At 37.7% G+C, this 22080-nt stretch overlaps 1 protein-coding gene across 1 annotated transcript in view; it reads right to left on the reverse strand.

Annotated features, from left to right (window-relative positions):
* LOC107562658 (BDNF/NT-3 growth factors receptor-like) overlaps positions 1 to 22080 on the reverse strand; it is a 49343-nt gene that overhangs the window by 18346 nt on the left and 8917 nt on the right. The window contains exon 7 of the mRNA XM_016247337.1: positions 20776 to 20875. Coding sequence (XP_016102823.1) covers positions 20776 to 20875 — 100 coding nt within the window. The remainder of the gene's footprint in view (positions 1 to 20775; positions 20876 to 22080) is intronic.

A 22080-nucleotide genomic window follows, 5' to 3' on the forward strand; every position in this document is an offset into this window, starting at 1 on the left:
AATATATATATATATATATATATATATACACATACACACACAGTATATATCTCCTTTATAGACGTGGCCCATTGAAAATCTGTGAAATGACTTGACTGCAGTCAACAAACGGTCACCATCAAGTTTAACTGAACTTGAGCAAAGAAGAGTGGGCAAATACTGCAAACAGTGTTAATTTTGACAGCAAATTTTGATTTAGTTTTAGTCATATTTTAGTCACCTGAATTGTTTTAAGTTTTAGTCTAGTTTTAGTCGACTAAATATCATAAGATTTTAGTCGACTAAATCTACAGTAAATTTAGTCGGCTAAAATCTAACTCATTATATAGGTTTGATATTAAGGTTTTATCATGATAGACACTGATTTAACTGCTGTGACACAACATGCCTTTATGTTAAAATTAAATAAAACCACTTCTCATAAAGAACAAGAACATGGTCGTCTTTTTAATGAAATACCGGGCACAACAATACTATTCTGCTTAGGGCACCCATTTGGCCAGCAGCGGCCCTCTAGTAAAGTATAATATACAGTATATAGTCTTAATGTCTTCACTGTTAGTTTTGATCAATTTAACCCATACTTATATATTCTTTTATATATACACCGATTTAACTGCGGTGACACACAACATGCCTTTATGTTAAAATTAAATAAAACCACTTCTCATAAAGAACAAGAACATGGTCGTCTTTTTAATGAAATACCAATGGTTATATAGGCTAATTATGCATTCTTTATAGCAACTTGTTTACCATATTCTTCATTCTTTCAAGCAGACATATTTATTTCTATAAATACATTTAGATTAATCTTTAGGGCTACTAAAGTTTTTCAGTCAAGAGCAGTGAGTGATTTTCTGTCTTTTGTTGCTTGATTAACAACAGTGACTTGGACAATAGCAACTAAATTAGGCTGCTGTCCCTTTAAAACCGAATGCACAGCTGCAATGGGTGCAATGTACTGATACACGTTCTCCCTGCTGTTTACGTTCAAACAAAACGGACAATTCGACATCATTTTGTGTGTAATTCTCCGTTCATGCAACGCGAAAGAGTACTCGCGCGCTGTGAGAGGCGCTTTCTGTGCGTGTATGCTTCAGTGTCTGCGCTCAGAAAACCGGAATGAATTGAGCTCTCTCTTGCGTCGTCAGATTTATCTATATGTCTGCTCTTCTCTTACTCCCACATATTGACATTTTTGAACGTTTTATGCGACGTGCAGCAAGTGTATTTTAGCTTATGTCCCGCCGGTTCATATATACGCATCTAACCTCCGAACCACGCAGCAGATTTGTTCTGAAATTGAATGAATCTCTTCCCAAATCATCCCTTCCTAACATTTTCGTCTTGTTTTTATTTGTTGATGAAAATGGCAACATATTTTCGTCATAGTTTTTGTCATTCAAGTTTAGTTCGTTATCGTCTGGTTGTTGTCAGTGAAAAAAATGTCATTGACGAACATTATGACGAAAATTATTCGTCAACGAAATTAACACTGATTGCAAATATTGAAATTGTCTTCATTTCAAGCTGCAAAGCAAAAAAAATTATTATTTTAAAGGGGGTGATTCTTTTCTATACACACTGTGTGTGTGTGTGTGTGTGTGTGTGTGTTTATATAAACACAATTATATAATTTTAATAATTTTAATGTCTATAATTATATATTTTTATCGACACAGAGGCATTAAATGCATTTGATTGATTGACCTTTGGTTTTAAGCACTTGTTTCATTGCAAAAATCATTGCAAATGGAGTTAAGCAGCAGGGTCAATCTGCAGTCTGGTGAAGGTAAAAAGGGCAAAATAATGAGAGAGAGGCAGCAGACGAAAGAGGAGACAATCAGGAGTGACCAAGTGACCGGGGTCCTGACATTACAGCGCATGAGCCAGAAGCCGGACGACTCTCAGGCCGTACTATTGATTCTCACTGCTGCTCTAGGGGTAATTGAATGTTGAAGGTCTCTTGAGATACATGACACTCGGTGATTTACATGATGCTGTCTTTGTATCCAAACTCACAATTGTCCTATTCAAACATGATAATACATCTAATACAATTACATTGGGCTGAAGCAATCAGCTTTGTAACACTGCTTTGGTTCCTGCATGGGCTTATATGAAATATGCGCTCACATTAGACCCCATAAAAAGGCAAGACAAACAAAGTGTTCTTTACTGAGGTGATTTATTGAAACAGGACCTTGGGACAAGACTTATTGCAGGGGTTGTCTCTTTTTTAAAATAGAATATCCTTTAGCATAAATTATACTTCAGTTTGTATGCGCACGCTACATTATAGAGGAGGGATCCTCAAATCTGGCCCACGAGATCCACTTTCCTGCAGAGTTTAGCTCTAACCCTAATCAAACACACCTGAGCATGCTAATCAATGTCTTCGGGATCATTAGAAATTCACAGGTAGGTGACTTTGATCAGGGTTAGAGCTAAACTCTGCAGTGCATTGGCCCTCCAGGGCAAGATTTGAGGAACCCTGGTATAGAGTGTATTAGTGCCCACTTACTTTTTCAGCAGTGCTGGTTCTGGAATTTTCCTGTTCATTTTTCCCAAAGGGATTCAAAAAAAGTCTTTGTTAAAGCATTATAAGCCATGAACCAAACCAATCAAATACTAGGTGAATCACACTACTAACTTTTATTTGAAGCTAAATGTATTTGAAAATCGAACAAAAAGACAAAGGTACAAGACTGTGTCCTTAATGGCTTTAGTGAGGGAAAGTACTACAATCCCATGAATCATTGCAAATTAATCTAATTAAAAATGATGAAAAAAATGAAAGGGAACTCGCGCTGCGTCCTCTAGTGGACAATATGGGGACTGCCGCCAGCAGGACTGGTGTCTGAAGCACGTGTGAAACAACTCCAATCCCATTGGTCCACGTAGCCTGTGATGTCACAAGCGGGCACCCGGAAGCATAAGAAGGTGCCTGCCGAACACATCACCAACTTGGTTGTCTGAAGGAGACGTGAAAACAGGCAAGCCCTAGGCATGGCGAGGGGACGCAGCGTCTCGTTGCCTCTCGGGGAACCATGGTTAAATGCATAACCCGAGGCGTTCCTCTTCTAGGGAACTCACACTCTGTCTCCTAGCGGACACTTTGGGGGCAGCCCACCCCTACTCCCTCACCAAGCTTAAGGGATGAGGGAAGTAGACCATCTATTTAAAACCCTAACAGGGGAGATGGCTAGAAAGAGCCTCAGGGGACTTAATACTTGAAAAACCCTGATGGGGGGGGGGGGGGGCAGCCTGGCCACACAGTTTTTGAAAAAAGCCTACATCACAAGGGAGAGACCGAACCTTCAGTCAATGGTTTACCAAGAAGCGAAACACATAAGAAGAACATTAGTCCAGCCTCAGAGCCCGATGCAAGCAGCATCACTTTGTGCTCGCCTGCCTCTGCACCCAACTCCTAGAGAAGGGAGGGGCGCGAGTGGCCACGCTACTCTTCTGATCCTGCCTATAATCCTCAGATCGAGATGGACCAGCCCTCTCAAAGGTTTTAGAGGAAGACTTGGGACGGCTAGGAATGAACATCCTGTAAGGCAGCAGAATGCGCATTCTCCTCCCTGAACTTCTCGACCACTGCCTCAGTGAAGGTGCCGAAAAGCCTGGAAGGCGACAGTGGAGCACCAAGATGAAAGGCTTTCACCTCTCTCCCAATATCTGCAAAATTAACCACAAATGCACCTCCGTAACCACCATTGCTCAGCGGCATGAAGAGCCAAGTCTGTGGTTCAAGTTCCTCGACTACCCCAGGGGACAAACCCCAACCTCATCTAGACCTCTGAGCAAGTCAGCTTGGTAAGCTTGTAACACAACCATTGGTGTGCAAGGCTCAGATTCGCCCTGAAGAAGTCTGGATGGCAGAGCAGGAGTTTTTAAAGAAGACGACTTACACTGGGAGAGAATGCTCAAAGGGGGGAATCTTTGCGTATTTATGCTCAGCCACACCCTCAACATCAGTGTATTTCGCATGCTGAAAAAGATGCAGCCGAGCTGAAAATGGCTTGTCCCATGATCTCACTAACTCCGTGTGGAGGTCAGGAAGAAAGGGGAGACTCCTGGGGGAGGGGAGCTCATGACCAGACAGAAAGCGCTCATCTAATCTGCCACGGGCAGGCTTCTGCCTTTCGCGTGACCAGACTAAATCAAGCCTCTTAATAGCGTGCGTCCAACATTCCCTGTATGCGGGACTGGAGCTAGGTTGAGGAGATTCAGTGCTCACACTCTCATCTCCATCATCAACCACTTTCACCAGATGAGCCCAATGTAGCGCTATCGGCGGGATCAGATGACCCAAGAGAAAGAGCATCTGGATCCCACTGAGCGCCTTGAAAGCTGGACATGCTTGTGCGAATGCTTGGCCAGAATGAAAGGAACTCCTGAAAGGGAAAGCACTTCCCATTAGATTCCTTTCATGCCCCGCCTACAATCCCCATGATCAGTCTACCTAGCTGCCTCGGCAGACGTGGGGCCTGAACCACGGGTGGTCGGCGCTCAATTTTCATTCCTCAAAAGAGAATCAAGCATACAAGGCATTTCTTTGCTCCCCCGAAAGCCAAACACGCTCTGCTCAAACACTAGATTCCCTCAAGAATCAGGTGAGAACAGAAACTGACGTAAACTTATTGCATTGAGTCTGTTTGACTCCCTTGAGAGGCAAGCGTGCTCATGCAAATGCTGTCTACAATCTTGAGTAAAAGGCAAAGCTTTACCTCTGTTCTCAGTAGCCCCGCAAATGCATCACCATGAGTGCATCCTGCTGTCTCGTGAGTCGAACGCACATTCACACTTATCCACATCCTTCTCAAACCTCTCTGCAGCGAACCCCACAGTCTACGCAGTGCCTCGGCAGCAGCGGGACCCGAACCTCGAGACGCAGACACTTGTCCCTTATCCCTCGAGAAGAGGAACACATGCAAACAGAGCTTTCTCATTGGAAACTTGTCACAATGAGTGCATTCAGAGCCCTCGAGCACCAAACACGCTTGCTCCTCACCAAGACACATAACTAGATTGTGTGTGTCCTCGGGTGTCAGAAACCTAGGACACGGAGGCACACACTTTCTAAAACGCTAATTAGCCTCGGTTTTCTTCATAACGCCTTCACACGCACTGTCAAACAAACGGCTCCTGAAGACAACAAAAGTTGGTGACATGTTCGGCAGGTGCCTTCTTATGCTTCCGGGTGCCCGCCTGTGATAGCACAGGCTACATGGGCCAATGGGATTGGAGTTGTTTCACACGTGCTTCAGACACCGGTCCTGCTGGCGGCAGTCCCCATAGTGTCCGCTAGAGGACGCAGCGCAAGTTCCCTAGAAGGGGAACAATATATGTTTATATATTTATATATTTTCATTATAAATCTTGAGGGAATCCATGGTGAATTAGACTTTCAGGTTTTGTCCCTGCAGCACTCTATTGTGGATGAAAGCAATGAAGACAACTTTCATGCTAGGAATGTAGAAGATGTATAGTAGCATATTGATGACCTCAAAACTAATAAACACGCACAAAAATGTTAATGTTATTCTTTTCAATTGGATACAATGATGCCTACGAGCCTGTGGTACAAGGCCTTTACATTTTGCTTTCTCCCGAAATACGAGCCTTCAAAACATATTTTTTTACTTTTGTTCAATGTGGCTAAACCTCCAGACTGTCAGTCACTGTGGAATAAGCAAAAGGAAAGTATTTGGGATACAAAGCCTTTATATTGTTGAAAAGACTGACTGCGGTCCAATAAAGCCACCTACTTAACATAAGTGACTGGGGATTCATTTCTTGCAAAGGATGAGCTAAATCTGTCTACACTGACAGCTTCGGTCACAGCAGAGATTTATTGTTTGCCTAAAGGTACAGTCACGTTTACCGTGGCTCGATGAATTTTTGACAAAAACTCTGATTTCAATAGGAATCTGTGCTATCTGAAACATTTCAAGATTTTTAGGTGAATTTGCCGCATTGACCAACTAAATGCTGTTCTGTTTGATCATCAAAATCAAAAATTTACTTTTTGTAATTTGCAATTGTAACATTTTTACATTTTCCTTCATAACTAACAGACTACTTGAAATACACTAGTCATCTTTTGTTACAAGGAACAAATAGGTGCACTACTAATAATACAATTTATACATTTTCACTAATAAGGACAAGACTATAATATTAAATTAAATGCAAGAGGTCAGAGTGCTTCAATTGCCCCCTTGGTGAAGAATAAGTCATATTAACCCACTGTATCTCAAATAAAAGCCTACCTCAAAGTAATCACTTTACTGCTGTAGTGTCTAATAATGTTACTTGAGATTTTTTATTTATTTTTTGTATATGGTTCAAATTCTTTTAGATGTCAGGCATGATATGCATTCAAAAAGAAAATGTCTATTTCTATTTTTGCAGAAAACTAGGCAACTAGTCTAGTGGTAACTAGATTTTAATTATTTAAATATATATTTTACTCAAATACATTAATCAGCTGATGAGTCAAGAACAGTCATTAACCAAACTTCAAATGGTTTAAATTAATGAAATGTTACAAGATCATGTGGAGATAATATTCATTGTATTTTGATAGATTTAAAAGCAACACATTGTTTAATGCGTAACACTAATCATTTTTAAATGTAGTTTTACATTTAAATATGTTCATTTTCGAACCGAAAAGTATGTCAACACATACTTTTTAACCACAAATGCTCATCTTGCACAAGTTCTGCAATGCACGTCTGCGACGTCACACATTAAATAATCACGTTGGAAAGGTCACACACAGTTAGCTCTTCATCTGTGTACTCCAGTTCAAAAAGGTTGGGTAGGGCGAAAAACTCTCATTTTCACCACAACCACATTGTGGTTTTACCTTTTTTTGTAAAGGGCATTTGACTTTCTTTGCACGTTCGCTTTGTAAACACTGGGTCGGTGCTTCTGCCTACGTCACGCGGGACCTTTGATGAAAATGACAGATCATTTCACTAGACAAGACCCTTATTCCTCGGTTGGGATCGTGTAGAACCTTTTGAAGCTGCATTGAAACTGCAATTTGGACCTTCAACCCGTTGGCCACCATTGAAGTCCATTATATTGAGAAAAATCCTGGAATGTTTTCCTCGTTTACACAACAAAGTCTTTACTAAAATCAGAAGAGTTTTCCTTTGCGTTTTTTGTTTTATGTATAGATGACAATGTTGTTGCGCGGATCAGTGAAATTCACATTTCTGTAGTTTACACAGAGACAATAAAAGTATCGCTCTATAAACTTGCACTTTAAAGCACGTTTTCCAAAGTTAGCATTTTCAGAGCCCCAAAACACTGTTGAAGCGTAAATGAACAGCAAAACAATGTGTGTGTGTGTGTGTGTAAACACCCCTTAAATGTCAGCAGTCACTAATCTTTCTTATTTATCTTTTCTTTTCCTTTTTTGCCTGCAAAAGTTTGCAAACATTTTGTTAATGTGACTGGCCCTTAAGTGTTTGATAATTATTTAATATTTGACATTAATATTTAGTATTAAATATCTGCATTATACATAAAAAAAATATATACTGTACATAAAAATGCTCTAAGCACAGATGAAACAGACTGGCTTGTTTGCAGTTGTTTTGAATAAGGAACACATTCGGTGGATGGGCCAAAATACACACAGATCCTCTCAGACTGAACGAGAGCTCATGCATGCATTTGTGTGTGTGTGTGTGTGTGTGTATCCAGTAAGGAAACCCGGCCACTGCACACTCTTAAACTCTTACTGTCTTTTTGCTAGCAGAGAGGAAGTGATCTATCGATTAGAGGACTTAATGAGAAGAGATAGATAGACGGATGGATGGATGAATGGAATGATGGATGAGGGGGGAAGGAAAGAGCGTTGAGAGAGGACAGCAGCGGATGGATTGTTTTCAGGATTGGATTTCGGTTACACAGCAGTCCTGACTGGGACCCCAGTGCCGAACGCTCTCAGAGACACATTCAGGCCAGAACATGGAGGAAAATATCATATTCCCAAAAATAACAGAGATTGATTGTTTTTCTCACTTTTAATGCCTGCTGCTATTTTTAAAGACTGAAAACGCTCTCACCCTCTCGTGTGACAGTAAACTCCAGCCCCTCTTCCTTCTGAAGAATATATACTGTACATAAAAATGCTCTAAGCACAGATGAAACAGACTGGCTTGTTTGCAGTTGTTTTGAATAAGGAACACATTCGGTGGATGGGCCAAAATACACACAGATCCTCTCAGACTGAACGAGAGCTCATGCATGCATTTGTGTGTGTGTGTGTGTGTGTGTATCCAGTAAGGAAACCCGGCCACTGCACACTCTTAAACTCTTACTGTCTTTTTGCTAGCAGAGAGGAAGTGATCTATCGATTAGAGGACTTAATGAGAAGAGATAGATAGACGGATGGATGGATGAATGGAATGATGGATGAGGGGGGAAGGAAAGAGCGTTGAGAGAGGACAGCAGCGGATGGATTGTTTTCAGGATTGGATTTCGGTTACACAGCAGTCCTGACTGGGACCCCAGTGCCGAACGCTCTCAGAGACACATTCAGGCCAGAACATGGAGGAAAATATCATATTCCCAAAAATAACAGAGATTGATTGTTTTTCTCACTTTTAATGCCTGCTGCTATTTTTAAAGACTGAAAACGCTCTCACCCTCTCGTGTGACAGTAAACTCCAGCCCCTCTTCCTTCTGAAGACCCCAAGGTCACAGGAAGTTCAAGTAACAATGGAAAAAACTCTCTCTTTCTTTCTCGTGTGCTGCATTGATTCACATTTTTCACTGGTCTGAGGTGAAAATCTATCCTAAAACCCCATACAGCTAAATTAAGAAAGTTAGATCTTACTACAATTAGATCTTATTCATATTTAACGCTGTGAATGGTGACCAGGGCCGTGTTCACAATGAAATATTAGCACAATACATACAGCATAGTATACATCTAACTTTTCTAAAAAAAAATAATAATAATAAGTTGCATTATACAGTATATGTTGTCACTTGACATTGCCACATTGTATGTTTAATACATCAAGTGTACAAATCTCTGATATTGATATGTTGCTGATATTACGTCTGGTTAATTTGTTACACTGGAAACGGAAGATCAAGTCAGACGCATTGCATTGTGGGACGCATATGCAGATGTACACTACCATTCAAATATTTGGGGTGGGTATGATTTTTAAATGTTTAATGTCTCTTATGCTCACCAAGGCTGTGAAAAATACAGTAAAATCAGTAAAATTGTGAAATATTATTACAATTTAAAATAACTGTCTTCTATTGTAATATATTGTAAAATGTAATTTATTCCTGTGATGCAAAGCTGAATTTTCAGCATCATTACTCAAGTCTTCAGTGTCACATGATCCTTCAGAAATCAGTCTAATATGCTGATTTGCTGCTTAAGAAACATTTTTATTATTATTAATGTTGAAAACAGTTGTGCTGCCATTTTTTCAGGATTCTTTCATGACTGTAAAGCTTAAAGGAACATTTATTTGAACAAAGTAAGTCTTTATTGGCATTTTTAAACTTTGTAACGGATCCTTGCTGAATAAAAGTATTAATATCTTTCAAAAAATAAAAATAAATAAATCGCACTGACCCCAAACTTTTCAGTGTTAACTCATCCATAAAAAGTGTCCCATACTCTAAGCAGTATACATAGTAGAGAGTAAAAAGCAAGCAACGTTTGGTAGTACGCTTTTCCAAACATAGCAGCATTCCCTCGTGAGCATTTCGCTTTGAACGAACATGTCCAATGAAAACACAGATGGTCAGAAATTCAACAGGGTAATATGAAAGCAAACTTTGCTAAAATCATCAACAATCCTTCTGTCCAAACATAAAATAAGAGGAATGTTACAGATGCATCCCTATAAGCCAAGTTAAAATAACTGTCTTCTATTGTAATATATTGTAAAATGTAATTTATTCCTGTGATGCAAAGCTGAATTTTCAGCATCATTACTCAAGTCTTCAGTGTCACATGATCCTTCAGAAATCAGTCTAATATGCTGATTTGCTGCTTAAGAAACATTTTTATTATTATTAATGTTGAAAACAGTTGTGCTGCCATTTTTTCAGGATTCTTTCATGACTGTAAAGCTTAAAGGAACATTTATTTGAACAAAGTAAGTCTTTATTGGCATTTTTAAACTTTGTAACGGATCCTTGCTGAATAAAAGTATTAATATCTTTCAAAAAATAAAAATAAATAAATCGCACTGACCCCAAACTTTTCAGTGTTAACTCATCCATAAAAAGTGTCCCATACTCTAAGCAGTATACATAGTAGAGAGTAAAAAGCAAGCAACGTTTGGTAGTACGCTTTTCCAAACATAGCAGCATTCCCTCGTGAGCATTTCGCTTTGAACGAACATGTCCAATGAAAACACAGATGGTCAGAAATTCAACAGGGTAATATGAAAGCAAACTTTGCTAAAATCATCAACAATCCTTCTGTCCAAACATAAAATAAGAGGAATGTTACAGATGCATCCCTATAAGCCAAGCTTTTTAAAGTGACAGTACTAATGATTTTCTTTTCCAAGCATGTGTCGTCACCTTGAGGGTTGTTTAAACTGGAGCGCATCCCTCAGCGTCTTCACCGCTTCGAAGCTAACCGCATAGTCCAAAGGCGAAAAGTTTGTGGAAAAGAGACTATATTCTTTCACATGTCCTCTTTTCAGAGTTGTTGAGAGATTTGTCTCAACTTCTAAATCAACATTAGACCCTTTAGATATCTTCAGGGTAAAGAAAAGAAAATATCTGTCATAGAAAGAGCATTTTCACAGGGGTCAGTGGAGGGACTGTGGCTCTCAGGAATGGGAAGAGAAATCATATTGAGAGAACAGATGTTGCGAACAGAAGGGAGGACAGCAACCACCTAATAAATAAAACTGCCATGCAGGACATCAGGGATTGGCTAATGGGCTGCCAGGTTTATACATAATACAACACATTATACGACTGAAATCGGAATACAGGAGATTGGATTAAAAGATGAACTTCCCACAAACACTCCTCGTAAATCTGCTGCCTGTCGCAATTCAGTTCTCGCTCTTCAGTGTGAAGCTGCAGGTCTACAGCAGTTATTATAGTTAAGAAAAACTAAAACTACACTAAAACAAGCATTTTTGTTACTTGAGATACAATAAACATGAACTGAAATACAATATATAGAAAAACCTAAATAAAATAAAATATATATTTTTTTATTTCTGCTAGCTGCCAAGGAAACATTTCACATAACTAAAAACTATACTATACTATATATATATATATATATAAAATAAATAATTAAAAAAAGAAGAAGCTTTAAGTGTTCTCTGCAGCTTACCGCCAAAATAAACGCTTGATGGCGTAACGTTTGAAAATGAAGAAATTAAGACAGCAATGAATATTAGTATTGTAATTTTAAAGCTGAACTGTAAAATAATAATTATTTTTTAAATACTATTTTTTATTTTACAATGAAATAGTATTATTACAATAGTAATATTTATTATTTAGTGTTGTTTGTTTTGTTATTGTTATTATTATTATTACCTTGAATATACAGTTTACAGTGACATATTACAATAACATTTCTTAATTTGTTTTATATTTTATTGCTATTAACATTAATAATATTGATATATATAATCACAATGTTTTATTTTTATGTATTATCATTATTTATTTAGCCAAATTGTTCGGTCCTACAAACAAGCAAATAAAACCTGAAACTCTTCAAAACAAACACATACTGCATTTTTTTTTATCAGAAAAATTGCATTAAGATTTTTTCCCCAAATCATGCAGCCCTAATTAGTGGTGTAGCATTTGTTTAGTTGGTCATTTGACTGCTCATTACTATGTTTTATTAAGTCTAAACACGACGCTTTAAGTTGATTGTTCATTTGTTTTTGTACCAGATCCAAGCAAATAAAGGTCTGAATACATTATAAGCTGTATCAATGCTACTTACATTTAATAGTAAAGATAGTGGCCTTAAGTCACATCCGTGTAGTTTTGTAAGTATTTTTCCCCCTAAAGAATACCTTTTTAAAGTAGTTTTCCCAACACTGCTTAGTATCTGGTCAAAAGAGTCCATCACAGAGCAATAACATACCTTTCCTCCACAAGCCACATGAGGTATGATCATCTGTAGAGCCAACAGTGCAATACTGCATTTTTTTTTATCAGAAAAATTGCATTAAGATTTTTTCCCCAAATCATGCAGCCCTAATTAGTGGTGTAGCATTTGTTTAGTTGGTCATTTGACTGCTCATTACTATGTTTTATTAAGTCTAAACACAACGCTTTAAGTTGATTGTTCATTTGTTTTTGTACCAGATCCAAGCAAATAAAGGTCTGAATACATTATAAGCTGTATCAATGCTACTTACATTTAATAGTAAAGATAGTGGCCTTAAGTCACATCCGTGTAGTTTTGTAAGTATTTTTCCCCCTAAAGAATACCTTTTTAAAGTAGTTTTCCCAACACTGCTTAGTATCTGGTCAAAAGAGTCCATCACAGAGCAATAACATACCTTTCCTCCACAAGCCACATGAGGTATGATCATCTGTAGAGCCAACAGTGCAGGACCTACAGTTTAATACATTTAGCCTAAACATGAGCAACAGTGATTTTCTGCCTCAGCATACACCACTTATAATGTACATAGATGAACTGCCAGATCTATAACACTGATCTCTTTTCCTTACAAACCAATAAATACGGCTTTAAGCCACCAAGTAACTGCCCTACTGTGGTGAGGCTGGTTGTGTTATTGTCAAGCCTTGTACAAGTTACCGCTCACAATGAGCTGAATGGGGACAAAAAGCTCATTTCAAAAGAGCTTTTCGTTTTTCCGAGCTGCACCCGGGGAACTTGAACATTCAAACACGCCTAAAGGTCTTTGCAGAAACGCTGCCAACTTTACCTTCCAGTTTCTGCGTTCGAGCCAATCACTGCTTCTGTGCTCAGATGTCTGCCCTATCATGCTGCATTACCCCTCTCATTCTTCACATCTGTGTTTGTGTGTGAGAGACACACACGGAGAGAGAAAGAGTGTAGGAGAGGGGGCAAAAGAGGAAATTCTTCCAACTCACTTTGGGACACGAGACGGTTTGTTTTTTATGCGTGTTGAACAGCGTTTCTGTCTGGCCGACTAAAGCCATGATAACAGCAGCAGCAGTAGCAGTGTGTTATCTAAAGTGACACATTTGATTAAATGCAGCACCATCTCTTGCTTGTTTTCATGAGATGTGATTTGCAATCTCTTTTTGAAGAAATAACAACACGCCATATTTTACACTCCTGATGAACTTGGAGTTGTTATATCTATAATCTTAAGAAAATCAGAACTTAACAAGTCAATATACACAACACAGTAAATCAAACAAAGACAGATATAAAATCATGACTACATCAAAGCAGCTCTGCATGTCCAGTTAAAATTAACTACATTTTACACTTATGTTAGTGAGTCTAAACTTTTATTTTTTACTGATAAACACATTTTTTTTTGTAACATTTTTTCAAAATACTGTGATGAAGCAATTATGGAAAATCCAAATGTAGGATATTTTTCATCAAGTTACCATGAATCACTATTTGTCCCCATTTTACTTCCATAAAGTGATGCATTTCTGTATGAAACAAGATTTTATACAAGGTTTGATTGTGACAAAATTCCCATATGAAATAAAAAGGATTTAGTGATGGCCATCTTTTTTTTTTCTTTTCGTGACCTATGAATCATTTGCAGTAAGACAAATTGCTTAAAATGTACTCACCCTCAGGCCATCCAAGATCAGTTTGTTTGTTCATTGTTACAGATTTGTAGAAATGTGGCACTTGCTCACCAATGGATGTGAATGGGTGCCGTCAGAATGAGCGTCCAAACAGCTGATAAAAACACCACAATAATCCACAAGTAATCCACACCACTCCAGTCCATCAGTTAACATCTTATGAAGTGAAAAGCTGCGTGTTTGTAAGTAATAAATTCATCATTAAGATGTTTTTAACTTCAAACCATTGCTTCTGGCCAAAATATGAGTCCAATATCCATAATAACGTTTCCTCCAGTGAAAAAGTCCATCTCCTGTTATCTTTTCACATCAAAATCCATCCACATATTTGTTTAGAGCTGTTTTCAAACGTAAACGGTGCTTGATCGGAGCATATTTCTCTCCTGATTCAGACAAGACGACTTTTTCACTGAAGACAGCGATATCATGGATAGAGCACTCATTTGAAGTTTAAAAATGTCTCGATGGATTTGTTTCTTACAGAAGCACAGTTTTTAGCTTCTCAAGATGTTTCTTCACAAACACGCAGCTTTTGGCTTCACGAGATGTTAACTGATGGACTGGAGTGGTGTGGATTACTGTGATGTTTTTATCAGCAGTTTGGACTCTCATTCTGACGGCACCCATTCACTGCAGAGCATCCAGAGGTGAGCAAGTGACGCAATGCTACATTTCTCCAAATCTGATGAAGAAACAAACTCATCTACATCTTGGATGGCCTCAGGGTGAGTACATTTCAAGCAAATCTCATTTTGGGGTGAACTATTCCTTTAAGAATAGTTTCCAATTTCCTGCCTCAAATGAAATGAACAACCCGAGTGTCAGCTGATAGTATTTTAGTGATAGTGTTTATACTAACAGGCCAACAAATATGCACAATCAAAAAAATATATTAAAAGTGTTTCGTCTTGCATTCTATACACAACTCCGAAAGGTAGAAAACGACACTGTGTCCCGTACATATCAGTGTTTTGTTAAAATGAGCACACTGTCTCTTTCCGCACATATATGTGTGTTTGTGTTTTCAGTGCATGCGAATCCTTATTGTTCAGCTGTCATTTTGCTATCTAGTCATTAAATGTGTGAACAGGGTGAAAAAAGGCCCATCTGGCATGATTCATTTATGAGCGACTCCATTTGGGTGCGACCTGTGCCTCTGTCTTAAAGCATCGAAGGGTTCATTTGCCCACTGACACAGATTCTAGCAGCTTACAAACCCACCCAGTTATTCCACTCAGCAAAAGCACGAGACCAGGTCACATAGAGAACCATTCTTCTGCAACAACCAATAAGAATCTGCCCTGTCTAAAACAAGCTATCGTATGATTGGCTAGATGGCTTGGCAGGCTGCAGGTGGGGTCGGCCTCAAATTCTTGGTCCAGTTCAGTCTGGTGTGACCAGAGTCATTCTTATCTCGCCACAACCTCGACGGGAACATTGTGAAACAAAACAAAACCTAAAAAGAAGCCAAAACACAACAAAACATAAAAAAACACAACATAACATTAACATAATGAAACCAACAAATAAAACAGAACTACACAATACAACAGATGAAAAGAAACAAGAAAATATATAAAACATTGACAACTGAAATATCTATAATAAACGAAGGAATAAAAAGAGAAAAGAAAACGTTTAAAAAAAAGATCATTTCAAACGGTTTCAGACTTTTTGGAATGCGTCATAATAATAATCAAACTACAAGAATGTTATTAGCATACAGAGGTTAAAGGCAGAAGCAGTGTGGCAAACATACGAATGAGGGATATAGTTATTAGTCCTAGTGCTTTAGTATGAAAGAACGAAGTCATGAGCCAAAACACTTACAACCAAGCACTAACAACACCGGAAGCGGTTAATGTGCAAAATTAATGACACTTTTCCTCAATTTTTCTTACAATTTCACCAAATTCCAGCCTACATTTCTCAGCATATATAGCACAAAACAGCTACCAACCTTAATGCAACAGGCAGTGTTAATTTAGCATTATTATTATTATTATTATAGTGTTATATATATATATACTATAGTTATATTTTTAACTGTTTATTTATTTTGTTTAAAAAAAGTTTTAGTAAGTTTGCATGCTTGTCTTTTTTTATTAGTTTTTATGATTTTATTTATTGATTTCTGTTGTTTTATATTTCTATTTAGCTTTATTTTTGAATCCAGTTTTAATTTGAGTCATTTTAGTACTTCAGCAACAGGAGCCTTATTGTAAAGTGTTACCATTTTAGTTAACGAAACTTGGAAATACAGTTGATTGGGGTATATAATCTTAAAACTGTGTGTAGGGGAGGAGCACATGAATATTAGGTCACATAACATTTATGACCTTTAAGTGGCTACTAGCTAGAGTATGCTTACCATGTTGGAACAGGCATAATTGTCCCTGGAGGGAGCTATAATGGTTCAATTTTGATGGAGCAAACACTCAACATTAATAACAAAATGCTCTGTGCACAGAAACCCTAACACACTGATCTGTACTGAAAGGTACATCTTTTCCTAGCCAGCTTTCATATTTTACCTTATGTACCAACTTCCTAAAAAACAATTATATGCTTTATTGATATATTTTGGGTTGTACTACACCAACGATCTCTAACCAGAGAGAAGACATCATAGAATCTCTCAGTAATTAAGACATCCTGAAGCAAACGAGAGTTAACAGAATAAATCTGGCCTAATATGAAGCTCAGACTGGCATATTCACATTCATAGTGTTGTATTTTCACCTTGTTATCTACCTGTATTTACTGATACAACTATATACCTGTAATTTTTTTAGGCACATACATTAATGTGTGATGTGCATGTTACGTAAGTGAATGTGTGTGTGTGTTTGTGTGTGTAGCTCATGGTGATTCATGCTCTGTGAGAATGATTCATCGTTGGAACAGAGTAACTATGATGCTTGTAACTATGGCAACAGTGCATGTGGTGGGAAGGCAGGTCCGCCCCCAAGCTCTTAACACACACACACACACACACACACATGCTTGAAGAGCCGATGCACTCTGAATGGCAGACGGAAGTTGATGAGCCCTTTAACCCTTTGCTGACAAACACACCACTATAGCAAAGTAATCACGTTCAAACAGATTTTATAGGAAATGCATGAAAAAGAATGAAAAAATGGCATATCTTTATATTACATTGCCCATTTTAGACATAATACATGCAATTAACAGTAATTATTAAAATATAATTACAAGCAGACCCACAAAAGTAACTTTAGTTATATGTTGTAATAGCTTAGTAATTACAATGTAATAACATAGTAATATGACGAGAATGTTTTCATCATGTAGCATATAGAAGAATAAATACAAGCAAATTAAATGCATGTTATAATCGATCGACAGCATTTGTGGCATAATGCTGATCACTCAAAAATAATTACTCGTCTCTTGATTTCTTAAAAATAATAAATGTTTATGTTATGGTGAGGCACTTTGACTTCAGTGTTGTTATTGTTAACAATTTTTATTTCTTTATTTATAAAACAATCTAAATATTAGATGAAAAATTTCAACCTAAAAATTTTAAACAAACAATGGCAATTAACTGAAATAAGCTCAAGTAGTAAAAGTAAAACTACAACTGAAGTTAAACACAAATATAAAAAAAAATACTAATGAAAATGGCAAAAGCACACAAAAAAATAGATTATGCTAAAATCAAAATGAAAGCTAAAAATATAAAAACAAAAGGAAATTCAAAATATTAAATCATATATTTAATATATTAAATAGAGTATATAAATAATACTAAAAATAACATTGCTTTTAATATTTATTGTCATTTTGTAAATTGGATAGAACTTTACAAATTAATTTGACAAATTACATCCATATTGTTTACATGCTGTCTACTGTTGAAACTTTAACATTTTAACATCGATAAATTGGCAGCATTCACTTTCATTGTAAATGTCTCAATATAACCTTGACTCTTTTTTCACACAAAAAAAGTCCAAAATAATTTTGTGTGTCAATCATCACTTGGTCAATTTATATCAGCAGGTGTACAGCTCCGTCTCTTCCAAAGTCTGCCAATGGCCTTTTTTTAGGGAACTTGGGTCAATGTTTGTGTACAATAAGTGTTTTTTTAAACAATTGTGTACATCTCATTTATCATCATTAAATTGTGTTATAGTGTTATCCACCTTGCTCTCTAGACATCCCATAATGGTAAAGCGCGTGAATGCTTGAATGCACTTGAATATTGAATGTTCTCAGAAACACTGTAATGTGACCTTGACCTGCCGGCTGGATTTATACTGTGGTACTGCGCTCAATAAATCCAACATCCACTGCAGTCATGCATCATATAGATCAGTGACACTGGTTGCGGTTTAATGCCTGTTTAAAATAACGTGAGCAAAACATGAGTTGAAACCTAATATTATATTTGTTTTAGATGGTGCATTAGTGCTAGATTAGTGAAAAAGTATTTTGTGTTTGTTAAAGGAATGTTCTGCATTCAGAAGAAGGTAAGCTCTGTCTGCAGCATCTCTGGCATGTTGTCGATTATCACAAAGTCATTTTGAATCATCCTTCAGTTTGTAAAGGCAAGAAAAAATTGCTTTTACAGTACTACTCTAACAATGGAAGTCAATAGGACAAGTGTATCATATGCTTTAAAAGCAGAAATATGCAGCGGTTTTTTTTTTATGAATTCTTCTGTATAAAAATGCGTTAGTTTAGCTGTAAATTCATTGAATCATTGATAAGCAGAAGGTTGCTGACTCTCTCTCTCTCTTTCTCTCTCTCTCTCTGTCAGGCAGATGGAGCGCTGCATCTCTGCAGACAGCCTCACTTCCTGAACCTGAGGGCTACAATTTCACCTCCTTCCATTCCCACTCCACTTCCTCTCCTCTCTCCATGATGCAAGGTCTGCTTTTCTACACAGTGCAGTGAGATACGCCGTTTGTGTGTGTGTCTACAGTGGGCTCTGAAAGATTGGGAACACACTGGAAATCTGGGATCAAAAATCTAGAACGTTCAAACTCTGATTTTTCTAATATAATTTGTGATGTAGAAAAATTCAAAACAGCATTGAAAGCACGATTAGAACCAAAACAATATAGGAATTTAGTTACGGAACCTTCATATAGGTAAGTAATCATGTATGTTGTCCTTGTGGACAACGAAGGAGGCACTTACGCACACACTCAAGACCACTATGCGAAAATAAGCCCCTCAGGACGCCTAACTCGACACTTCCTCTCAGAGAAACCACAAAAACAATCACATGCTCTCACTCAAACCAACTGACTATCAAGCTGTCAGGAGCCAAGACAAACGCAAACACTCGCTCATGTGAAAAAACGGCCAGCCGGCTTAATGTTCAAGCATCATACTGAAAATCTGCTGCAGAGGTTAATTAGAATATTACAGAGAATGTGCTGAGATTATCTGCTAAAGCAAGCAGCACTATTACTACTGCTCAGGGTTAGGGATTTGAACAAATCCCTAAAGATGTGGTCGCATTTAATGATGTTCGGTGAAATCCCAGACTGTCCTCCTCCAAAAAAAACAACTCATATGTGGAAACAGCTTATTACGACCGATACTTACTTATAAATAACGGAAGTTACACGGTCCCTTACCCACATTTTTCCTCTTTCCAATTTTCAAAATTGACATTTAGATTCATGCATTTGGCAGATGATTTGGAAAGCCATTTACAGTGCATTCAAGGTATACATTTCATCAGTATGTGTGTTCTGTGGGATCGCAACCCATGACCGTTGCGCTGCTGTAACACAATGCTTTACCAGTCCATCTACACAAATCCTAATACAGATAAAGTGCACAATGTATTAATACGAACATTTCTGTGGCATGTCTTGCTGTCAGTAGGGGCAGTAATTTAGTAACCACTCCTATGGGTCGTATTTCAGGGAAGTGACAAATGACCTATACAATTGTTTGGGTTGGGGGACATGTTACAAAATACAATACTTTCAACAGGAATCCATGCAATCTTGGAATTTCGTGTGGATTCGCTGTGTTGACCAACAGAAAGCTGCTTGGTTTGAAAGTAACTTTTGTGTGAGCTGTGCTTCATACATCGCTACAATATTGACCATAGACAATGAAATTTCATGTGACTGCACCTAACGATCAGTATTAAACACTGGTGTGTATTACTTTTCAAGTGCAATTACTGAAAGCGATTCTAGTGCAATTACTGTGCAATTACTTTTAGCGATTAAACTTACAATATGGACGATGAAATGGGTGAAAAGAAATCTTATAGCTTTCCATTAACCCAAGCCATATCTAGTGACCAGAATATCACAGAGACTTGTAATTGAGTTGTTTTGACTTGGGCCAGTAAGAAACACCCTAGCAACCACATAGCATCATGAAATCGAAACCGCTCCAAGCACCTTAAGCACCTTTGGCAACAACCCTAGCATTGCGACAACTACACATTATTTTCTTAAGAAAATGTATATCTTCTAAACAAACATACTAAATGAAACACAGTCAACTCCTCCATAACACAATTTCAAAAGCTTCATTGTCTATCCCAAATGGGGTAGAAAATTGTCTTTAGACATTCCACATGTTTATTCCCTATCAGAAGTCATCTAGTCAAGATGCATGGCACAAACCATTGGCAGAGACAAACGAACGGAAGAAAACACTTTAGTAGTCATCTATAGTCAATAAGGATTATTCAACATTAGTGTGCACTTCAATAAACTCTCTGCGAAACACATGTTATAGTAGATTAGGTGTGCATTAGTAATTAGTAGAGCACATTAGAGTCGAAGCACAGCCTTCCTTTAGCATTCCTCTTTTTCAAGTTTCACAAAAGAAAACCCACTTATTCCGCCCAGAACAATGCGTCTTTCCAGAGCTACAGTCCGTAATGAAGCCTTGGCAGAGCCGCGCACAGAGCTGAGAGGTGCTTACCTTTGATTCCAAACTTTGAGTTGCGTCCAAACTTCAGAATGACGAGCATCAAGATGAAGCCTGTGAATGTGACCGCCGCAATTCCCACGACCACGTACACCTACGAGCAGAACGAAGAGCCTTCAACCAGCATTCAAAGCTTCAAGCACGGTTGGGTAAGAAAAACATGCTCTCTGGGAGGAAAAGATTTTCCTCTAGGATTTTGACCATTTTCTCTTACACAAGTCATTTAGTCTGTGGGTTTTCAGAGTTTACTGTACTAAAAACTGATTGGCCATCTAGAGATCACAACGTATGGTATAGTAAAACAAACAAAAAAAGCTACTTATTTTCCAGTTTGCCAAATGTTTTGAGTCTCAAATACTGAGAAATGTAATTTTCTACATTAAAGCCCATTTAAGAATGACACAATTCCCCCAAATTGACCCAACTAGTCAAACACACATTCTGAACAAAGAATTTCATACTGCTGAAATGTTGAGGGTTTGTGAGTTCCCAGAATGCATTGCAGTATGCATAAATTATGTGATAACTGTTATCCGCCGACTCCCCATGACACTTTGCACGATTTATGGGAGTAACTGTAAACAATCAGCAAAAGGTTTGCTCAATGAAAGCAACAATATGCATTTTTCAAAAGACTGTGTACAATGAGGTGACATTATTCTCATCACGCTTCAACCATCCAACATTAAAAGGAAATGTATAAGTGTATACCAAACATACCAAGAAAAGCTCGATTGTATCTGCAGCAATATTACTGACATGATAAATATCATTGCAGTAACATGTCTATATAACCTAACAATTAAAATTTAAACCATCTGTGTGAAACTAAACCTGAAAAGAGACGTGAGGATTTGGGGAGAAAAACAAGAGATGCATTCTAGTGAATTATTCATGCGATATATCGTGAAAGCAGACCACAAATGTGCAGTATTTGTCTTCTTTCATGTAGTTACAGGAGAGTACAAGGGGGAAAAATGAAAATAACCAGGAGGTAAAGATGCAGTGGAGTGAAAAGGGCTCTTCCTTTTTTTGTTATATCACATCACATCACATTATTCTCCTGACTTCAGAAAATTGAACATGAAATAAAATGTACAGCTAATAAAATGGTGGATTATTGAGCTATCGGTAAGCCCCTCCCCTCGAACGCAGTTGAGCCAATGGCAGTCGAGTATCAGTTGCACAGAGAGCGGAACTCGGACATCTTTAGGTTTCAGCGCCATAGAGAAACATTGGAAGCTCCGAAGCTTGCATCGGTTTAATGGTGTTTATGCTACAAAAATGGAAAAACTATAA

This window comes from Sinocyclocheilus grahami, unplaced genomic scaffold (assembly GCF_001515645.1).
Source record: "Sinocyclocheilus grahami isolate Dianchi unplaced genomic scaffold, SAMN03320097.WGS_v1.1 scaffold831.1, whole genome shotgun sequence".
In the NCBI taxonomy this organism is placed as follows: domain Eukaryota; kingdom Metazoa; phylum Chordata; class Actinopteri; order Cypriniformes; family Cyprinidae; genus Sinocyclocheilus; species Sinocyclocheilus grahami.